This window comes from Micropterus dolomieu, linkage group LG17 (genome assembly GCF_021292245.1).
Source record: "Micropterus dolomieu isolate WLL.071019.BEF.003 ecotype Adirondacks linkage group LG17, ASM2129224v1, whole genome shotgun sequence".
NCBI lineage: Eukaryota > Metazoa > Chordata > Actinopteri > Centrarchiformes > Centrarchidae > Micropterus > Micropterus dolomieu.
In genome coordinates, this window is record NC_060166.1 from 7,553,327 (window position 1) to 7,573,978 (window position 20,652).

Genomic DNA, 20,652 nt, shown 5'->3' on the forward strand with positions numbered 1-20,652 from the left:
AGAGAACATAACTTTGGAGCACTCAGCAGCAGTCCAGTCCTTTTTGTCTTTAGCCCAGGCGAGACGCTTCTGACGCTGTGTCTTGTTCAAGAGTGGCTTGACACAAGGAATGCGACAGCTGAAACCCATGTCTTGCATACGTCTGTGCGTGGTGGTTCTTGAAGCACTGACTCCAGCTGCAGTCCACTCTTTGTGAATCTCCCCCACATTTTTGAATGGGTTTTGTTTCACAATCCTCTCCATCGTGCGGTTATCCCTATTGCTTGTACACTTTTTTCTACCACATCTTTTCCTTCCCTTCGCCTCTCTATTAATGTGCTTGGACACAGAGCTCTGTGAACAGCCAGCCTCTTTAGCAATGACCTTTTGTGTCTTGCCCTCCTTGTGCAAGGTGTCAATGTTCGTCTTTTGGACAGCTGTCAAGTCAGCAGTCTTCCCCATGATTGTATAGCCTACAGAACTAGACTGAGAGACCATTTAAAGGCCTTTGCAGGTGTTTTGAGATAATTAGCTGATTAGAGTGTGGCACCAGGTGTCTTCAATATTGAACCTTTTCACAATATTCTAATTTTCTGAAATAATGATTTTGGGGTTTTCATTAGTTGTCAGTTATAATCACCATATTAAAATGAATGAACACTTGAAATATATCAGTCTTTGTGGAATGAATGTATACATTATACAAGTTTCACTTTTTGAATGGAATTACTGAAATAAATCAACTTTTTGATGATATTCTAATTATATGACCAGCACCTGTATAGTCCTTAAGTCTCTGCTGGATCATTGTTGTTTCTGTCATGTGTTTCCGTGGTCCTTCTGTCTGCCCTCATCCCTGCCTGTTGTTCACCATCGGTCTGATCTTGGATAATCTATTCTCAACAGACTGGACTGTTGTATTTTTTACATTTGTTTAGGGATTGTACATTACCTTGAGTTTGGATTATTATTTTTGGACTTCTTGACATTGCCATTGTAATGTTTGCAGGAAACTTATCCTGCCTGGTTTGTATCTGCATGTGTCTACACCCTGTTCCTGCCTGAGCACACAGCAGCAACCCCGACACTAACGTTTATTATAGGTTATAGTAAACACACTGTTGTGGAGCAAGCACCCGGGACTTAAGCTCGCTTTTATACATTGAAGTGACCATGAATGTGATTTTATGTTTGTTTCTCTAATGCTGTGTACTTTGATGTTTTTCAAAGTACACAGCAATCTATTTTGTATTAAGATACCCAAACACGGCATGATGGAAACGATTAACAGTATCATATGTGGTTCCTTCCTCCTGTGTGACTCAAGGTGAGTTGCAAAACAATTCTGAACTACAGCATTAGCTGTGGTTGGTTTATCTTTCTGCATCTGCACCCCAGCCTTCCCTCCAACCTTTGGGACACACCTCCTTATTTACACACATTGGAAAACCTAATTCCCCGGTCCAGAATGATAAATATCAAATGCCATTATTCCTATTAGTGCATTTTTTGATCCCTTTTCATTTTCTATTTGGACTCATTTGAATTATGACAAATATCCTCACATGGGGTAATGGCAATAAGGCAGATTCTCAGGTTGTCTTATGAGTCACTCATACTCACACTATCAGCTTTGACACCACAAGTAGAAAACTATGGGTTTCCATAACTTTGTGGTTGTTGTTGTCTTCTAGTGATGGCTGATTGCTGCTGGTTGCTACTGTCACTGCTGATATTTCAGTGGGTTAAAGTATCAGTACTTTTTAAATATAATCTTTTTGTCTTACAGATAAGTTTTGTCAACAGATAAGTTTATTGCTATTGATTTATGTGCAGCTACTTTGATTCACTGCATGCAACTTTCATGCTTGAAAAGCATGGAAAATCATTTAGCTGTACATTTTAAGCATAAAAGTACCATAAAACGTGGTTGCATATAAAGTCTAAATTTTATATAGTCTTAATACAAATAGTTTGGGAGGTTACATTTCTTGATGTGCGGTAACCCATGAGCAGTGTTTGAGGACTGTATCAGTTAACAAAGATTTACTTACTGACAAAATCAAACACCCCACGCTGGGTAAAGGGCAATGTTGCAGAACTCAAAAGCAAACTGAACTTACTGTAACACTGATAAAACAGAAGGAATGTGCAGAACACAGTTAGAAATAGTGGAATATCCTAGAATGTGATATAAAGTACAATTCAAACAACTTTATAATATAATTAAATAGCTCTAGAATTGGTATTTCAACTGTATGAAAAGCTTGTAATGTTGAAAGATGTTACAGCTTTTTACGTGTCCAACCACCTGCAGTAGCGAAATAGTTGGTGAAGGCATTACTGTAACAAAATGGGTGGACAAAATTTAGAATCTATTGTTTAACTTCTTCAGATCATTTTGATTCTGTCTAATGGTTTTTATACCCTGGTTCTATAGAATCATATGTCATTTTCACATTTTCATTTAGCTGGAATGACAAACTTTTATAACTTTAAACCTTAGCTGATTAAACAAAATTAAGGTGTTCAAAAATGTCTTTTAATTGCAGTGAGCCTTATACAATACAATAAACAACTGAAGTCTATAAATGACTGATTTATGGGATACCTGGAAATCAAATAGAGGGATTGCATGATGACTGTGTGTGTGTGTGTGTGTGTGCGTGTGTGTGTGTGTGTGTGTGTGTGTGTGTGTAAAGCAGAGGTGGATGGTGTCAGAGGCTATTTAACAGATGTTGACTCTGAAGCTCATGTCAGTCAGTCATGGGTCTTCCTGGGATTCAGATGTGGACATGGACGCTTTGTGTCCTGAGCTGGATGTGTGTGGGTCAAGCAGTGGCGGGACCGTAAGTTTACTTGTACTGTCTAAAAAAGTACAATATCATATTTTTTTGTATGTGTGTCAGTTTTAAACAGTTTACATGCATCTTAGATAATGGGGTTTTTTTTTTGCTGCATAATCTTCTGGGATCCAGTAAAGTATCTACTGTCTGTGTCTGCAGGCAGTACATGGTGGCCATTCCTGCAGTTCTTGAAGCTGGAGCTGAGACCAAACTCTGTGCGAGTCTCCTGCAGCCCAACGAGACTCTGGACATGACCGTCACTTTGATGTCCCGAGAGCAGAATAAAACACTTCTCAAAGAGACATCCAGTGTAGAGTTTCATACCTGTGCTCAGTTTCAGGTCAGCTCTAAAAATGGACTTTCAGTTAGTTCCACAACACACTATGTGTAAATTAAAAGAAACTCTTCTCATGTTGGAGAACCTTTAATAAAAGATCTTTCTGTTGCAGGTTCCTTTAGTGCAGAATGAAGTGTTGCAGATGTTGGAGGTAGAGCTACGAGGAGACAATTTTTACTCAAAAGAAGTCAGGAAAGTCATGATCAAAGTCTATCAACCAACGACTTTTGTCCAAACAGATAAACCGATCTACCTCCCTGGACAAACAGGTAACGTTGAGTTGATTATCTTTGATGTTGTAACAATATGGTACCATATTAAGACAGGTTACCTCTTTACAAACAATTGTGGATGTGCACACAGCATGGGGAAGAAAACATTAAGCCCAAACATTCTGGATCATATTTGTAATGACAAACACAGCCACAAACCATGTGGGCTATCTTACCTTCAATTATGTTTTGTCATAACCAATTTCTGTGCAAAATATCCAGCACTTTATTGAAATCCAGGACTATGATGAGATTGCATAATAAGTGCATAATTAGCTATTAGAACTCTGAGCTGAAAGAGAAGTTTCCTTCTCAGGATACTGAACATTTCCACAGATTAATTTTGCGTAAGGAACAAAAAGATTCATATGTCGATCTCCCAATAAGCTCTCAGTTATTGTAGTTTGCTGTCTATCCCCTGCCTGCATGCACATCTCACAATGATTTCACTCTCTAATCTTTGTTCTTTTGACAGTAATGATGTAACTAAACCCAGGTATAGATTAGCTGTAAAAGCTTCATATAATCTCTTTGCATTTCTCTCAGTACATTTCAGAGTCGTTACACTGGACACCAAGTTCAGACCTGTCAGTCAGCTGGTGAGTGTTTAAACTGTCCCTAATTTTAAATCTCATTGTTACCATCTGGCAATAATCAGGTGACTCTAATACCTGAGCACCATTGTTGCCAAAAGAAATAACTTGATGGAAGTCCACTAACCCACACTTATCATGACACTGTGTGATGAGAACAAAATAAACCTTACCCCTAAAAATTCTCTCTTTCTCTTTTGCAGTACAACATAATCGAAATTGAGGTAAGACGATCTGACCATTTTCTTTCTCAGGTAAAAAAGCCTAAACCTTCTGTGAATTCAACTTTTTAGTTTTTACCCCACCGCTATGAAATATTTGACAACTTTCTTGATTCTGATTCTGATTGAGTTCAAAAATGTCTTACTATTAACATACATTATTTTTACATAATAACAAACAAGCCCTCAAATGTGGCTATTAAAAAGTTGTGACAAATGTACAGTATGTACTATTGCAGGATTTTTTACACTGAGTATTGTGAACAAGGCATTTATAAACAATGATCGTAAGTATAAGAATAGTGCATTTAAACAGTGAACATCACTGAAAATTAATCTGGTGTACAATACATACCAGAACAACATAAAAGGTGAGCTTAAAGATTTATCATTGACCTAAAAAAATCCTGTTTTAAAAGCTGCATTTTTCTTTCATATTTGTCCGTTATCTTTCTTAAATCAAGTTAATGTACTCCATCAAAAAAAATCTAAACTTGAGCTCTGCCTACTAGCATTTTCTGAATATTCTAACAGTCTCAGATTGTGGCTTTCTAATTTTTTTTTTTTTTTTTTAATTTTGCACTTCACAAACTAGTAAGTGGACCTTTTAGTTAAGATATTTTGTCAAACTAGATAGAATACCAATATATCTGTAACTGGACACTAATATTAGCCTACCGATGCACTGGTCAGCATCTGTTTTCAGCTTCTGTTTCAAATAATATGTCGTCAGCTTCAAGCTTTAAAAGTGCTTCAAGTAAACATGTTTTTTAAACTGAGAGTCAACAATTTTACACTTTCTAAATGTCCCAGATTTATCTGCCATCTTGTTGAAGGAGAAAAATGAACAATAAGCTGCATGGTTAGCAGTGTATATCTGTGTGGCATGTATTCATATTAGTATCCTGTTTTTGTCATAAATACATATTCATATATTCATATTCCATTTGCCGTATTGCACAGGATGCTAACAACAACAGGATTGGGCAGTGGCTGAATGAAACGTCGAATGGTAAAATACTGCAGCTTTCTTACTCCCTGAACTCTGAGGCCCGTGAAGGAACCTACCAAGTCATTGTGTCGATTGGTGAAAATAATCTATATCACAGCTTCAAGGTGGAGAAATATGGTACGTTATTTTTTTCCACTTCCGTTTCAGTGCATTTATAATGAAGCAAGAATGCTAACAGTCATGTTTTGTCCACAGTTTTGCCAAAATTTGATGTAACAATAAATATGTCTGATGAAGCAAGTATTGAGCAGGAAGAAATAGATGCAGAAGTATGTGCAAAGTAAGTAAAAGCCCTTTAACTCATTACACTCTTAGATAATGTAAAATAGGTTCAGTATGGTGTGAATGACTCCTTTTCAACAACCCAGTATTTTTCTTTTATGTCCCTCTAAATAGGTATACATATGGACAGCCTGTGCCAGGCAGTGTTGAAGTGCAGCTGTGCCGACCTCTTAATCAGTATATTTATCCTGCCCTTGTAATCACCCCTGAGCATCCAGAAGGAGTCCCTGACATAACTGCCCCATGCTACAAGGAGACAAAGCAGGTACAGTTGCTGTGGCAACTCATTTGTGCTGAAACAAGGTGCATATAAAGGTAGACATTACACATGCCCATACAGAATGGATGTAAACTGGGTAACAAGCGGTCTTGCCTGGTGACGATAATTAGTTTCAGCATGTTTGTGTTCATTTGTTTCAGCATGCTCAGAGAGCTTTTGAAGTTCGTTTTCCAGTTGAAAAATCCACATGTTAAAAAATAACAAGTTTTGGCCAGATTTGATTATCATTTTTAAAAGCTTGCATGACGAAAAACACAGGAATTCATTGACGCCTGGACAGCAGCCAAAGAAACTAAAGCTTACCCAAAAGTGGAATCTGGAATTAGGTCTTTTTAAATCATAAACAAATCTTGTTACCTTTTATGCTTACGTTGGCCAGAAATCCAAGAAAAACACTGCAAAAAGGTTTCCCTAAAACATCAGTGATAATACAAAAAAATGAGATGAATCATCAATACAGAAAGCCTATAACAAGCATAGCAACAGTAAATATCTGTTGGGTTAGCAAACGTCACTTTGACTTTTGTTCTTCTTTAACTCACTCTGAGGCAGATGACAGGCTTGTGTGTTTCATCCCTTTAACTGCATTTGGTTTTGTCCACTTTTTTGATAGAATGCAGTAGCTGACATTTGTGCCGTGGTATGTTGTAGGAGCTTTAGGCTTCCAAATCTAGACAGGTATATTAATTGGAACAAGCTAACACATTAATATGGTCCTTTTGACAACATCATTGTTAACTTATTGCTTTTTCCTGGGTCTTCTAACATGATTTGGAAATCTCCAGTGCTGTCTGCTAGAAACACTGAATTTGTAATCTCGTAGCTTCACACTTGCACAGAATGCACTGTTCAGCCATAGATACAGTAATTGTGCAGTGTAAATATAGGTCTACAGTATTCTGACTGAGCAAACCTGGAGTTTATTTGTGTGACTTTTATCAGCCAAGTTTGTACCGTCATTGTGAGTGCACAACATGCCCCCTACCTAACAGTGACCCCCCTACAGTAAATAAGAGAACTAACATTTTCCACCATGAACAAGCCCTTGGCAACACAGGCAAGGAAAAATTCCCTTTTTGCAGGACTGTGACTAAGGGTCGGTAGCCATCTGCCTCAATATCAACACAATATCCACACAGAAATACAAAAACAATAACGTGGTACACAAAGAAAATGTATAATGGTACTAATAATTATGATAATAAAAATTGGACTAAAAATAACAATTGTAGCAGCATGTGTCGAACAGTACCATGGGGGCAGCAGGAAGCCTGCAACCACAGATTATGACTGGGCGATGGGCCAAAAATGTTATCACGTTAAAAACATTTCATACCATTTGATATCAATAATTTTCACAATTAATGTAAAATCATTATTTCTTTCAAATAGAGTGAACATTTTAGAAACCAGATGTTTAATTGTGTGGTTAAACTATTCTTAATGGTCAGAACATGACAAACACTTGGCTCACTTCACAGATCTGAGGTAGAACACTCAAAACAACTGATATAATATCTATTTTCAAAAATTATGATTACTAAATCTTTTTTTTCAGTCCCTTTTAATCAACAAAATAAATATCTCAATAGAAAAATAAAGTAAATCAAACATTTATTTATATATTGAAAATTTGTTATATTCTTATTGAGGAAAATTATATTGCAATAATTATGATTATTGTTTTATTGCTCAGCCCTACTACAGATCCAGACCACAGTTCCAGAGCCAGTGTGGTGTATAACATATGTGCATTTGACCATTACAGTTTAAAACAGCACCTCGATCTAACACCACACCAGAAACACCAGCAGAAAGAGATAGAAGGAAAGGAGAGGGACGAGAAAGGACAAAACTATGCTTGAAATTTAGCTAACTGGCTTGTTTGATAGATATAATTGGGTATCATCTGCATAACAATTCATGTTTATGGAAGCCTAAATGAAGCATATATAAGTATAAGCCGTGCATTCAGGATTCATCATTCGTTAACATGTACAAACTGAGATCAATCTGATGAATAGGATTTTAGGGCAGTTCCTTTAATGCCAATTTATTTATTTATCCCTGTAATAGCTGTGGGAATATATCGCTCAATAGAGCCCGGCTGAAGTTCTGAAAAGAAACCTGAAATCTTTTTGTCTACTAATGATGAGTCATACTTTGCTCTAGCAGTATGGAGAGTCTTCCTAAGTGTTTTAAAATTATCTTGTGAGATGAATCTAAATTCCAGATTGGTGGAATACCATTTCCTTTCAAGTTTTAAAAGGAAGTTTTATTATCTTCTTTTTTAGAGGGGCAATATTATCGAGTGTCATTTGCAGTGAGCCTGCAGCACTATCAACAAGATGATCAATTGGGGAGGGACTAAAGTTACCATAGGAGTCCTCTGTTACATTGAGACAGAACTGAATGAAATTCTGATGGAATCACTTCCTCTAAGTTTTTGTGTGTGTAATTTACATGTGTCCATGTGTTTGTTATGCACACATGAGAAAGAGAAGCGTCTCTACATTTGTAAGTTAAAGTAGGTGAGGATGAACAGTATGATTCAGTATGTGTTCGATTGTGTCTTCATAACTTGCTTGAACTGTGAATACTGAAAACTAAAGAAAGGTATGAAAAAGCTAAACCAATTTAAGGATTTCCAAAGTGTTGGAACCACTTATAAGTTTGACTGAACAAGGATATGATTGGGGGTAGGTTTAAAATGTCCTTATTTTATTGTACTTTCTAGATGGACAAGAGAGGCTGTGCCACTTTTTCCTTCAAGATGTCAACTTTCACAAAACTTGACCAAAAGGTGCTGCAAGATGTACTGGACCTCAGTGCCAAGGTGGAAGAGGAGGGGACGGGCAAGTATAATATATTTTATATAGTATATTTATAATTATATCTATTTTTTAAAAAGAGATTTACTGTATTAAGAAAATTACAATATCATGTGTTTAAACATTGTTGTAACATGGAAGCTTCTTGTACAGGTATTTCACACCAACAGGGGAAGAGAATAGGGATTTCATATGTTGTTGGAAAGCTGTCCTTCATTGACACACCCAAGATTTATGACCAAGGATCAAATGTGGAGGGAAAAGTAAGTGCATGTGGTCTCCACTTCTTCGTCTGATTCTATTCACAGTGCAAATGAAACCATGATACAACTTTGTGCTTCTAACAGGTTAAAGCAGTTCACTACAATAATACACCCATTCCTGACATGCCAGTGTACCTGTTTGAGGGTGAAAGGTGGTCAGCACGTCTGGTACAGAACCTCACAACTGACAGTGATGGGATTGCCACCTTCTCATTCAGCTCTGCTGACTTTAAAGGGGACATCCACCTCCACGTAAGTAAGAGGTAGCACTAAGACGACAGCCTGTAAGACAAATTAAATGACAAAACAGCCTCTTCCACCATGAGCTCATTGGTGTTTCTTTTCTGCAATCTAGGTTAGCAACAAACCGGCGCTGGACTACGTTGGTTATAGAATACCATACTATGAGGTTGGAGAGCATGTATTGTCTGTGCCCGAACCTCCTTCTCCTGATTCTAAAACAGTCAGCATCCTGGAGGTGAAGAAGAAGGATCAGCTTCTTCTCTGTGACAGAGAAGAAGACATCTCCATCAAATACACTGTAGTTGGAGAGATCCGGGGCCCTGTGGATGTGATGTATCTGGTGAGTGGTGGGTGAAGTATTTCTCAGCTGGTCATCAGTTCTCTTCCAGAGACATGGACATAGGGAAGAAAATGAACTTTCAGATTAATGACACCTGGCCTAAAGGAAAACACTTAATGCCATTTAGATGGTGAGATTACCCAGGAGATTTCCTGTTTCTGTGCTAAATGGTAACATTTAGCATGGACTATGTTGAGTAATTGTAATGTCCAGGCCACGAATAAACAATGGCTGCAAACATTAAGCTGCTCTCATTAGATTTGAAACACACTTTGATGTGTGAAATTTGAGTTCTCCTTTGAATGAATTTCACTGCTGGAATCAAGAATTCAAGATCTCTGGATATGTTGATGTTGTTGCATATGACTGGCAGTTTGTTACAAAGCCCTCCTCTTTCACGGGAACATAGTTGTTTGGTTAACAGTGCCAGTTGGACATTCAGGATGACCAGTGTTTAGTTTAGTAAAACCAGAGCCAGAGTAACTTACACTATCTTTGTCAGACTGGCCCCTGATCTGTTTTTAGAGCAGCTGTATTTTAGCAGAAGAACCACTTATTGATGTCCTACACACTGAACTTATACAGCAAACCTTTTGACATGGAACACAAACATACTTCAAGTAAGTACTTAGGAACATGATAGATAACCACAGACCAGAACAGCAGGCAGTGTTGTAATCTGCTGTTAAAGGAAATTAGGTTTTACTATTGCATTACTCATTCTGTTGTTTTCTCTCAAATTCTCCAGGTCTTATCCAGAGGAGCCATTCTCATGCAAGGAGTTAAGCAGGTTGAAGTGCAAGATAAATCAGGTGAACGACACATTAAAATCACTCTTTAAATTAGCATGACCTGATCACCTTTGAGCTGCATTTTCTTGACCTATGGAGGCATGTGAATGATGACAGTTGGTATGTTGTTTCAGTGACTGAGGGCGAGGTGTCCTTCAAGTTGACAGTGTCTGCAGAGATGGCACCAGAGGTCCAGGTTGTAGCTTACGCCGTCCTCCCCAGTGAGACTGTGATCGCCCACAGTGCTGACTTCTCCACCGAGAAATGCTTCAGTCACAAGGTCAGTGAGAGAAGGAGACGCGTGGTAGTGACTGTACATGTCAGATGTAGGTGTAGAATCAAAGTGTATATTATTTTTATTTACAAAAGGTCAGTATATAACCTTTTATTGAACATAGGACATTTTTTATTTTTATTAAAACATTCTACCTTTTCGGTATTGAAATACACATATTACACACATATACACATTATACCACTGAAGTCCAGATGGCGTGATGTGTTTTCTGTATGTGTCAGGTGTCGCTGGAGTTTTCTCCATCCTCAGCTGTCCCAGGAGAGGAAACCATCCTGCAGGTGACGGCCCAGCCAGACTCTCTGTGTGGTGTGAGCGCTGTCGACCAGAGCGTCCTCATCAAGGAACCAGGGAAGACTCTGAATGCAGACAAGGTAACTGCTACAATCAACTGAACTAATAGATGTTTACTCATATTTTTTTTACGTTAACATCATCCATCATCCAGAGTTGACAGTTTAATTCAGCTAGTATTTAGATTTGTTTTACCCAGTTGAAGCATGCTGTTATAAAACTGCTATTCGAAGAAGTTATGATCACAAATGTGAGGTGCATCTGTGCACACTGTTTTGACTGATACACTTTGCATCCACATTTCAAAATGAAATAGTAAGCCTTTCAATCCCTACTTGTCACATCTTCATAAAACAACAAAAAGGTGGCAGTTTATAATTTTGAATCATACCTTTCTTTACAGATATTTGACATATTGCCTGTCAGAAAAGCATCTTATTTTCCAAATGAGGTTGAAGATCCTGTAGAATGCTTGCAAGTGAGACCTAAAAGATACGTGCCATACTCCCGAAGAGTCAATGAAGATGATGCTTATTCAGTTTTCCAGGTATTTCCTGCACAGAAAATATACAATATAAAGAATATATTCATACATTTTGTTTTTATACATTTAATTAACTTTTCAGTGATGCCTGTATGTTGTTTGATGAACTAGAATTTAGGCTTGAAGATGGCAACGAACTTGGTTATCAGAGTTCCTTCATGCCTCAAGTACAAAGGAAGAGAATTCCATTATGGTAACTTGTGTTTTTGCTCTATCAAGTAACGCTGAACATTTACCAGCATTTTATCAGTTCACTATGTCATTGCTACGATCCACTTCTGATGTAATATTTTCTGGTTTATTTTTTAGGTATAGGTTATAGATATGACAGCCGTCCTCCGATAATGTATTCACGAGTAGTAGAATTAACACATGCACATGGTCCTGCTCTGGGAGTTGCCGGATTATCTCCTCCTCCTCCCCCACCAATAGAGACAGTCCGCACTTTCTTCCCTGAGACCTGGATATGGGACCTGGTGGAAGTTGGGTGAGCTTCTGTCACAAAGTGTTTTGATGGACATCAGGGGCATTTCCAAGCTCTTGAAACATTGGGGGCTTAGCCCAGCCCAAAAATCTTTCATGTTTTCACCTGTTTTCACCTCCCACCCCCCGTTACCGCCTACCCAAAGTACATCTGTAAAGCAACAGTAAATGACCTCTACACAGTAACTCTAACATCTGTCTCATTTTCTGATAATAATTAACACTGATAATATTAATGAGTGGGGGTCCTCCTCCTTTTGCACCAATTTATTGAGGAAATGTCTGAGGTGACAATACAAAATAAAATAATTTAGTGTAATATAATGTGTGGCTGTCAGGCATTCTGTATTGCTGTCAGATATGTTTCTCCTGTAGATCAACTTTTCTCATTTAATTTAATCACAGCTGCTACATACATGCAGGCATGCCTGAAGTAGCCTCAAGTCTTTGTGCATGTGGCACATTTTCCCCATAATGATAAATTATAATGATTAATTAATTTGAATTTAGTTTAAAAAGAAATATATTGATGAAATGTTCAATCCCCCCCAGAAGATTTTGAGCATTAAACACTTCCTGCATTCTGGAGACATTTTCTGCACCAATTTATGGTGGAAAGGTCTTTATTTTTATAAAGGGAAGGACAAAAGTTAGGTGGCAGGTGACAATTCAGAATATAAAAATATAATAGAATGTAATGCAGTAATCAGCAGCTTATTGTTTGTTTTTTTTTACCTTAAGTTACTTTCTTAAAATATATTTATATTCACTATATTTATATTGCATTGCAGGTTTTCTTATTGTGCAAATAAACCTTTCTCATAGCATTTTATTTGTAAATTAACATTTCTTGGTGCAAGCTATATGGCTCTCATTTACTCCTTCAAGTGCCTGCTCTAGGCAGGGTAGGCTATGCAGCTGATGTTGATGCTATTGCAGCTCCAGTACCAAGCATATAGGTTATTTTCGCGCATTAGGCGATTTTTGTTTTTACGTAACACCGGCCCTAAAGGTTCGTCGGCCGGTAGCCTATGCCAGATTACCAGTCCACCCCTGAGGCTACCCCCTTTAGACCGTCTGACAGACACAGAGCTCGTCTGGGACTGTAGCCTACTCAATGAGACGAGCGCACTGATCTTCATCAGAGGAAGAAAACCGAAACTGAAAACACATGTGATCAGACAGCAATATCAGAACAATTCCACACAAAATTTCACTTCAGCACTTGCAGCTCACAGCTGCTTTAGAGGGAATGAATCATCCTGGAGACAGTGAAACAGTAGTGTCTCAGAGCGACGGGGACAGAGACAGCAGGACACAGAGTGACAGGTGTCTCTGTCGCGGTCAGGTGTGTCATGATATTCTCTCACTACTGTGCGGCGGCTGTTAACCGTTTATGATAATACATTGACTAGACACTGACCGACAACATTTATATTTAAATATAGGCCTACTGGTTACAATTTTGCAATTCAGAAGTCGCGGAGAAACCGCAGCTGTGAACAATGCTCTCTCTCTCTCTCTCTCTCGTGCTCTCTCTAAATGCAGGCAGTCTGAGTAAGGATGGGGGGTCACATTACGTGAACTTCAAACAAAATGTTTCAATTATTGCGAGTGCTTTTTGAAGACCTGTGAGACAGGCTGTGTTATGAAGATTATTGCATATTAGGAAAATATTTTTGTTGCTGTTGCTGAGTTACAATCCCTACAGGGAAAATGACCTGGCCACGCGTTGATGGACATAAATTAGCAACATTTGAGTGGATTTAGGCCCATAGATCATGTACAGCAGTTCTTTCTTTGACTTCCTTTTGTCTCCCTGCACATGTGAATTGCCCACAAATCTGCCACTGCTCATCAAAACTTATTTTTGATATGTTAAAACAAAACATATTGTCCTTTTAGGATGTTTGTGACACCTGGGACAATTTTGTTATTATCAGGGATAGTGCATCATGCTCAGTGTTATGCTCTTTATTCAGCAGGAGAAATTGGTGAATTTCAGCATCTTCAACATTTTGAGTTTCTTAGTGAATGCAGCATATACAATTACTTACTAACTATAATGTAGTGTTATTGGTGCAGTTAATTCTACACATTAATCATCTTCTCACATTGTTTTTCTTTGTCTAATCTGAGTTATGTCAGCATGTTTCCAGCTCACTGAATGTGTCTGTGTGTATCTGCTGGTTCAGAGAGTCTGGAACAAAGGATGTGTCCCTCACTGTCCCAGACACCATCACCACCTGGGAGACGGAGGCTTTCTGTTTGTCCCCTCAGGGGTTTGGCTTGGCTCCTCGTAAAGAGATCACCGTCTTCCAGCCCTTCTTCCTGGAGCTCAGCCTGCCTTACTCCATCATCCGGGGGGAGCGCTTTGAACTGAAGGCAACCACCTTCAACTACCTGTCCAGCTGCATCATGGTAACCAATGCTTTTACATGACCTAGAAGATAATGGCAGCAGGCTAACATGCTGATGTTTAGCAGGTATATTTACCATATGCACCATCTAAGTTTCTTAGTTTAGTATGTTAAAGGTTCAGTGTGTAAGATTTAGTGGCATCTAGTGGTGAGGGTTGTGAATTGCAACCATCTGTCCAGTCTACCACTGTCCCCTACCCTGTCAAAGAGCGTAGGAAAGCTACGGTGGCTGACAGAGCACAAAAGGTGTCAGTAGCCAGTCTAGAAATGAGGTTTCTTTAGGTAGATTTATTAAGAAATTTACTTGATTATTCAGTAAAACCATGTGTTATTGTGACTTGGCCACTGACAGATAACATGGAAAATGTAAGCCAAGAGTGTGAAACACTGTTTCTGCACCACAGTCCATCCAGTTCCATGATAGCGGTGCTGAAATAGATCTCAGTCATGACAGTAACAGTTACTCACATAATCACATCCTCTTTAGTGGTTTGCCCACAAAAAGCACAAGAAGCTTGTTTACTGTAATACAGTATTTGGAGTTGAACTGAGCTTTTACTTTAAAAAATTCTGAACGACATTAAAAGAGTCTGTAGCCTGCTTGACACTCCTCTGAAAAAGCCGTCAGATGAAATGATGTGGTTCAAACACCAAAACACAAACAGTGCAGTACATGCCGTGATCTGAAAAACTTTCGCTGCAGAATCCATTTTTTAAAGAGAGAAAAAAAAATCATCCTGAGGTGGGATCAAACTTGCCACCCTCAGATTGCAAGTCCTGCACAGCTGAGCTAACCAAACAACATGTCAAAAGTTAATATTATGGCTTATATTCTCATTCACCATCTAAAGTTGAAAATATTGCTATGATGCAAAACTTATTTGCCGACGCCTACAGTATATTATTACTACTTCTTATTCTTTAAACCAGTGCTTGAAGTGTGCCGGTACGCTCTGGTACGCAGTTCCGGCACCTCAACATTTTACTCTTTGCCGTACCGGGATATTTTCTTTTGTACCGGGACTTCTCCCAAGCTGCCGGTACTCTCCTCTGCCCTCTCCATATCAGGTTCCCTGCCTGCCTGCTAATCTCTGTTGGCGGAAACGAGGGAGAAGAGAAGCTCGGGTGCCTTTCAAGCAGCCCTGTGCTAAATGTAGCTCATCAGTATCGCTTGGCGTGAACCGTCCATTGGATGGGGTGGGACATTTAAAAATATCACTCTGTTGATGCTGGAGACAGGTCACAATCAGAATGTCTTCATCACTTTTTGAAAGCTTTTGTTAAAAATGTGTGGGGGTGGGGTACTAGAACCTATTTTTGTCCACTTCAAGCACTGCTTTGAACGTACATATTCAACATAGTGATAAGTGTCTGCACTGCCTGAATTCTACCAGAAGTAGAACAAGAAGAATGTAGTGACGAAACACACTCTGTAGCGCTGTTTGTCCGTTTTCAGCTACTGTAAAGGGGGGACCTGCAGTTTTGTAGATGTAAATGGGTCTTTCTAAGGTAATAAAAACTTATATTGCATTTCTGTCGATAGATCCACAGAAATATTACACACTGGACCTTTAAGGCAGGCAAAAACATTATTTTTTCATGCACTGGTAAATTTTTGAGAATTTGGGCTACTTTGCTACTTTTTACATTTAGTAGTTTATATTACTACAGTTTGTCTCTGTGCGTCTGTAGATTTTGCCTAAAAGTTAGCTTTCTACCGCAACATCTCCTGCCGCTGTCAGCACCATATGATCGTCCATATCGTTAGAAAGCTCTCTCTTTACAGCACAATGCTGTTGGATCCAAATATGGTCATATTCTTTGAACCAGCAACCAATCGTGAAAGTACAGAGGCGGACTTAATCTAAGCGTGCAATCTGGTTGATTGATCTGATTGGTTTAGATACCGTTGTGAGTGTGTAAATGAGACTGTTCAGACAGTCAGTAGCACTTACAGACACAAAACTTTTACAGTTTTTACAGGTTTTTACAGAGGGTTTTGTTCATCTATCATTCAAAGCCTGAATTATAGAACATTTTATCCCCCAAAACAGGTCGAAAATAGTTTTTTTTATGCCTGTTGACAGTATTTTTTCCATTTATGAAATAATAAAAAGAGACATCCAGTCCCTCTGTAAAAAATCTGAGTATAATGTTTCAACAAAATAAAACAATAATTTTGCATATTTCATTAGATGCTGGCTCATTTGCATATTTACACAATATTTCAGAAAACCTGTAATGCAATAAAATATTGACTTCATGTAAATGTAATGTAAAGTACAACTGAGACTGATGGGAATATCATTAGTCATGCAGGTACATAAACCATTAGAATTGGACAGATTTAATATTTGACCTGATGGCACTACTGTAGCAACTTTTGTTTTCTTCACTCTTTATTACTATTAGTGTGAGAACTCTAGCTCTGCTTTAAACTGCAGACAAGATGCTAATCTTTAAAATTGTATTTGGTGTTTGCTAAAAATGTTTAGTTTTTTTGGCTTTCATTAGTGTGTCACGTGATCAGCTAGAGTGTGGAGGACAGGATCTGGGTGTGAACTGCTGCCAGAGGCGCATATTCATCTCCATAAGCACTAAAACGGCATCAAAATGTAGCTACAAGCCTTTTCACTCTGAAAAACCCAACTTTTTCCTTAGTGGAGATTTATATTTTTACATCTAAACCTTAATAGATAGGTAACTCGCAGTCGTGGTCTCATGGACTCTCTGTTCTAACTGCAGGCTGAGTTCTCACCTTACCAATTCTTTAACTTGCAAAATCTTCCTCCCTGTTTGGAGTGTGGACACATGATGTATATTTGTATGCTCAGCTGCCCAAGCTCTAACTAAAAACACCAAAATGATAGCTGAAAAGCTTTATTTTTATAGCAAATGCACTTTTCTATCAACAAAAGATCCAGTTGTGTAGTTTGTATCAGTTATCCTTCGATAGCTTAGTTGTGGTAGTGTGTTGGTCTTCAAAGCAGCACTAATCTTTCCAGACCTGGGATTGATTCCCACCTCAACCGACAGTGTTAGCTGATCACTGCTTAGACACTACTTTTACACAGCTGTATGGTGTTTGAACTTAATGCTGCCAACAAAATCTTCAGTTCCCACTGACTTGCAGTGATTATTTTTAAATGTGTATATTGTTGGTTTTTCGAAATGCAATCATTCTTTAATGGAAATAAGTCTTTCATGAGATTAGTCACTTTATTTGTCTTCATTTTATTCCAGTAGACTATATTTACAAGCAAAACAGTTGTGTGACAGGCAATCTGTTTTTTTCCTTAGTGTACTTAAGTGCCTAGTTTAGACTCCATTCTGGTTTTATACTACGGAGGTCTTTTAATTCAGTCTATTGATTGAAAGTTAACAAAATAATTTTCCATAGTTTACTTTAAACACCTGTATCAAAAAAATACCTTAAATTCGTTTCCCACAACTTATTTCGTCACTAAACTCATTCACTCCTCTTTTATTCAAATATAAAAAATCTCCCATCTGTAGTGTTTCCCCTAATAGGCTAATACTACCAGTGGGGATGACCTAATTAGGATTGAGGAAGGAGCGATGTGATGCAATTTCCCAATACTTTTTATGTAACAGTTGTTTGAAACAAGAAAAAATAAAATAGATGACCTGCTTGTCCATAACAACAATAAATTAATAACAGGCTTCCCATCAACTGGCTTTAACAGGTGGCATTTTATGCAAGGTATCGAATGAAGTTCTCAATTGGTATGGGTATCACTTTAAGGGTACTGGTTTTGGTACTGGTATCGTAACATTTTAAATGATACCCAATCCTAGTGGTGTGTCAATAATCTTTGGTCATTGAGTGCCCTCTGTTGGTGCTTTGGAGGCATTTCATGTCAATTCAAAACCAGATCAACAGAGAAAGTTAAAAGCATTGGCTTACAATGAGTCTGAATAGCCTGGTGGTGAAGGTCTTACCTTACCAATCCCACGGTTGAGAGATCAAATCCTAGTCAGGACATGTAGACCAGAGCGTTGAACTGAAATATTTTTTCTGGAAATGAATCACATTTTTGACGGCATAAACTTGCTCGAAAACTTACACAACTTTGTACACATGGCAGGCGGGCAGATACTGAACAGGTAGTCAATTTTGGATTTAATCATCACTTTTGAAGATGTACACACTCCGTACTTTAAGAAACTCTTCCTAGAGAACTAGTCTGATCAACTTCAAATTTTTGCTGTGCAGTCTAATCCCATTGATGATTAAACATTGTACAAATGGTGAGTTTAGTCGACTGGGGGTGCCCGTGGCGTGGTGTCGATTATTGATGATTCGCCACGAAACAGGAAGTTGTTATGACTTCAGGGTACATACAAAATATAGTGTTTTTTAAAAATGAAAATGTTCTGGTACAACCCCCAAATACAATTTTGAACCTGAAAATGAGCATAAAATTACCTCTTTATGGTTTTACCCACTCCCAAGGTGGAATCAATTGCACCAATCTAAAGTTGGTACCTTTGAAAGGCCAAAATAGCTTCTCTTTGCCAAAATTTATAAAATTTAATGTTGTCTTTACTGAACAGGTCACTGTGACTCCAGCACCCTCTTTAGACTACACCCTCACTCCGCTCTCTGGTGACCAGTACACATCCTGTTTGTGTGGCAGTGAGCGCAAGACCCTCAGCTGGACCATGGCCCCCTCAGCCTTGGGTGAGGATCAAGCTTTTATCCACATTGGTGTCAAATGTTAAAAGAGTTGCTGTCTTTCCTTTTCATCTTTATGAAATCAATACAATACACCTCATTGACACTTTGACACACGACAGGATCTGAAGAAATTGTTACTCGAGTTTCACTCTGCTTGTTGATGTTTTTTAGGGGTTGTGAATGTGTCTGTGACTGCTGAGGCTGTGGCATCCCACACTTCATGTGACAATGAGATTGTGAGTGTTCCAGAGAGAGGACGTATCGACGTGGTCACACGATCTCTCATAGTAAAGGTTGGTGCCTTAAAAACAAGATGACAAAGACAAGTTTATCCATTAACCATTATTTTTTGCATTTAATACAAGCTGGAAACTTTGGAAGTCATATTATTTCTTCCTCAGGCTGAGGGAACTGAGATCACCAAGACCTACAACTTTCTGCTCTGCCCAAAAGGTCAGTATGTTTTACACCAGGCATGGCACGTTTACATAATGGAGAGCCAAATGCTATGTGTTAGGAGTCGAGTAGATAACATGCAATAGAAACATTCAGTACTCGCAGGTATCAATTTAATTCATTGTGATTATGGCAGTTGTGATAAGTTTAGCGCAGGTGTCTCAGATTATTTTAAATGTCATTACTTAACTATATTTTATTACATTTAACTACCTAATGGAAGAGCTGATCATACCCCAAGAACCCCCAATTTGTTCTTTTTTCCAGTCTGACTTGTTTTAATCCACTGACCATCCATTCAATTAAAATTACATCTTTGTTTCAGTACAGAGTTTCTCTTTGAAAGGTGTTTGTTCTGTCTGTACACAGGGGAAGCTGTGACAGAGGAAATAGACATCCAACTCCCTGAGAACATGATTGATGGATCTGCCCGTGCTTCACTATCAGTCCTGGGTAATAAATTCATTTTAATTTAGTGTTTTAAACAGATGCATTTTGGTAAGTTCACAGGCTTCCCTCTATTGAAGGGCATCAATAATAAAAATAGACTTCTGCGGCTGGATTGTCCTTTTAAAGATCGTGTTTTGCTTTTATGCCTTTGTTGTCAAACTGTTTCAAACTGCTGAAAAAACACAAAGCAAATCTAAAAAAACCCCTCTATGTTTGAAGATGTATAAAAATACTATACTTTGAATAAAAAACACTTCAGCAGATTAAAAAAACACCATTCTGGTGTCAAACTCTGGTGTACAAAACCACAAATGCACAATAAAGGTCAAACATCCAAGTGTATGGTGGCAATGAGAGCTCAACACATTGCAATTTGACATCACATGCAGAGCATTTAGAAAACACACTGCAAATACAGTACCCAATGTTGTTAAACTGATTGCAGGGTCTTAGTGAGTCAGTGTTCTTGTGCAGGTGACATTCTGGGCCGAGCCCTGAAGAACCTGGATGGGCTGCTGCAGATGCCGTATGGATGTGGAGAGCAGAACATGGCGCTCCTGGCCCCCAACATTTACATCCTCCAGTACCTGGAAAACACACAGCAGCTGACCGCAGCCATCAAGGAGAAGGCTACCAACTTCCTGACCAGTGGTGAGTCTCTGCTAACTTTATATTACAGAATAAAAGAAACATTTAAGATCTTTAAATATCCAAAACT

At 38.4% G+C, this 20,652-nt stretch overlaps 1 protein-coding gene across 1 annotated transcript in view; it reads left to right on the top strand.

Annotated features, from left to right (window-relative positions):
- The first annotated feature begins 2,745 nt into the window (after positions 1-2,745).
- LOC123985861 (alpha-2-macroglobulin-like) overlaps positions 2,746-20,652 on the top strand; it is a 37,057-nt gene continuing 19,150 nt past the window's right edge. Inside the window, exons 1-24 of the mRNA XM_046073809.1 lie at positions 2,746-2,828; positions 2,985-3,165; positions 3,275-3,431; positions 3,981-4,033; positions 4,231-4,251; positions 5,212-5,377; positions 5,456-5,540; positions 5,657-5,807; positions 8,560-8,677; positions 8,807-8,916; positions 9,001-9,168; positions 9,272-9,499; positions 10,248-10,311; positions 10,425-10,570; positions 10,810-10,959; positions 11,283-11,426; positions 11,535-11,616; positions 11,733-11,910; positions 14,102-14,327; positions 18,905-19,031; positions 19,200-19,321; positions 19,430-19,481; positions 19,854-19,937; positions 20,409-20,585. Of these exons, the coding sequence (XP_045929765.1) occupies positions 2,746-2,828; positions 2,985-3,165; positions 3,275-3,431; positions 3,981-4,033; positions 4,231-4,251; positions 5,212-5,377; positions 5,456-5,540; positions 5,657-5,807; positions 8,560-8,677; positions 8,807-8,916; positions 9,001-9,168; positions 9,272-9,499; positions 10,248-10,311; positions 10,425-10,570; positions 10,810-10,959; positions 11,283-11,426; positions 11,535-11,616; positions 11,733-11,910; positions 14,102-14,327; positions 18,905-19,031; positions 19,200-19,321; positions 19,430-19,481; positions 19,854-19,937; positions 20,409-20,585 (3,073 nt within the window). The remainder of the gene's footprint in view (positions 2,829-2,984; positions 3,166-3,274; positions 3,432-3,980; positions 4,034-4,230; positions 4,252-5,211; positions 5,378-5,455; positions 5,541-5,656; positions 5,808-8,559; positions 8,678-8,806; positions 8,917-9,000; positions 9,169-9,271; positions 9,500-10,247; positions 10,312-10,424; positions 10,571-10,809; positions 10,960-11,282; positions 11,427-11,534; positions 11,617-11,732; positions 11,911-14,101; positions 14,328-18,904; positions 19,032-19,199; positions 19,322-19,429; positions 19,482-19,853; positions 19,938-20,408; positions 20,586-20,652) is intronic.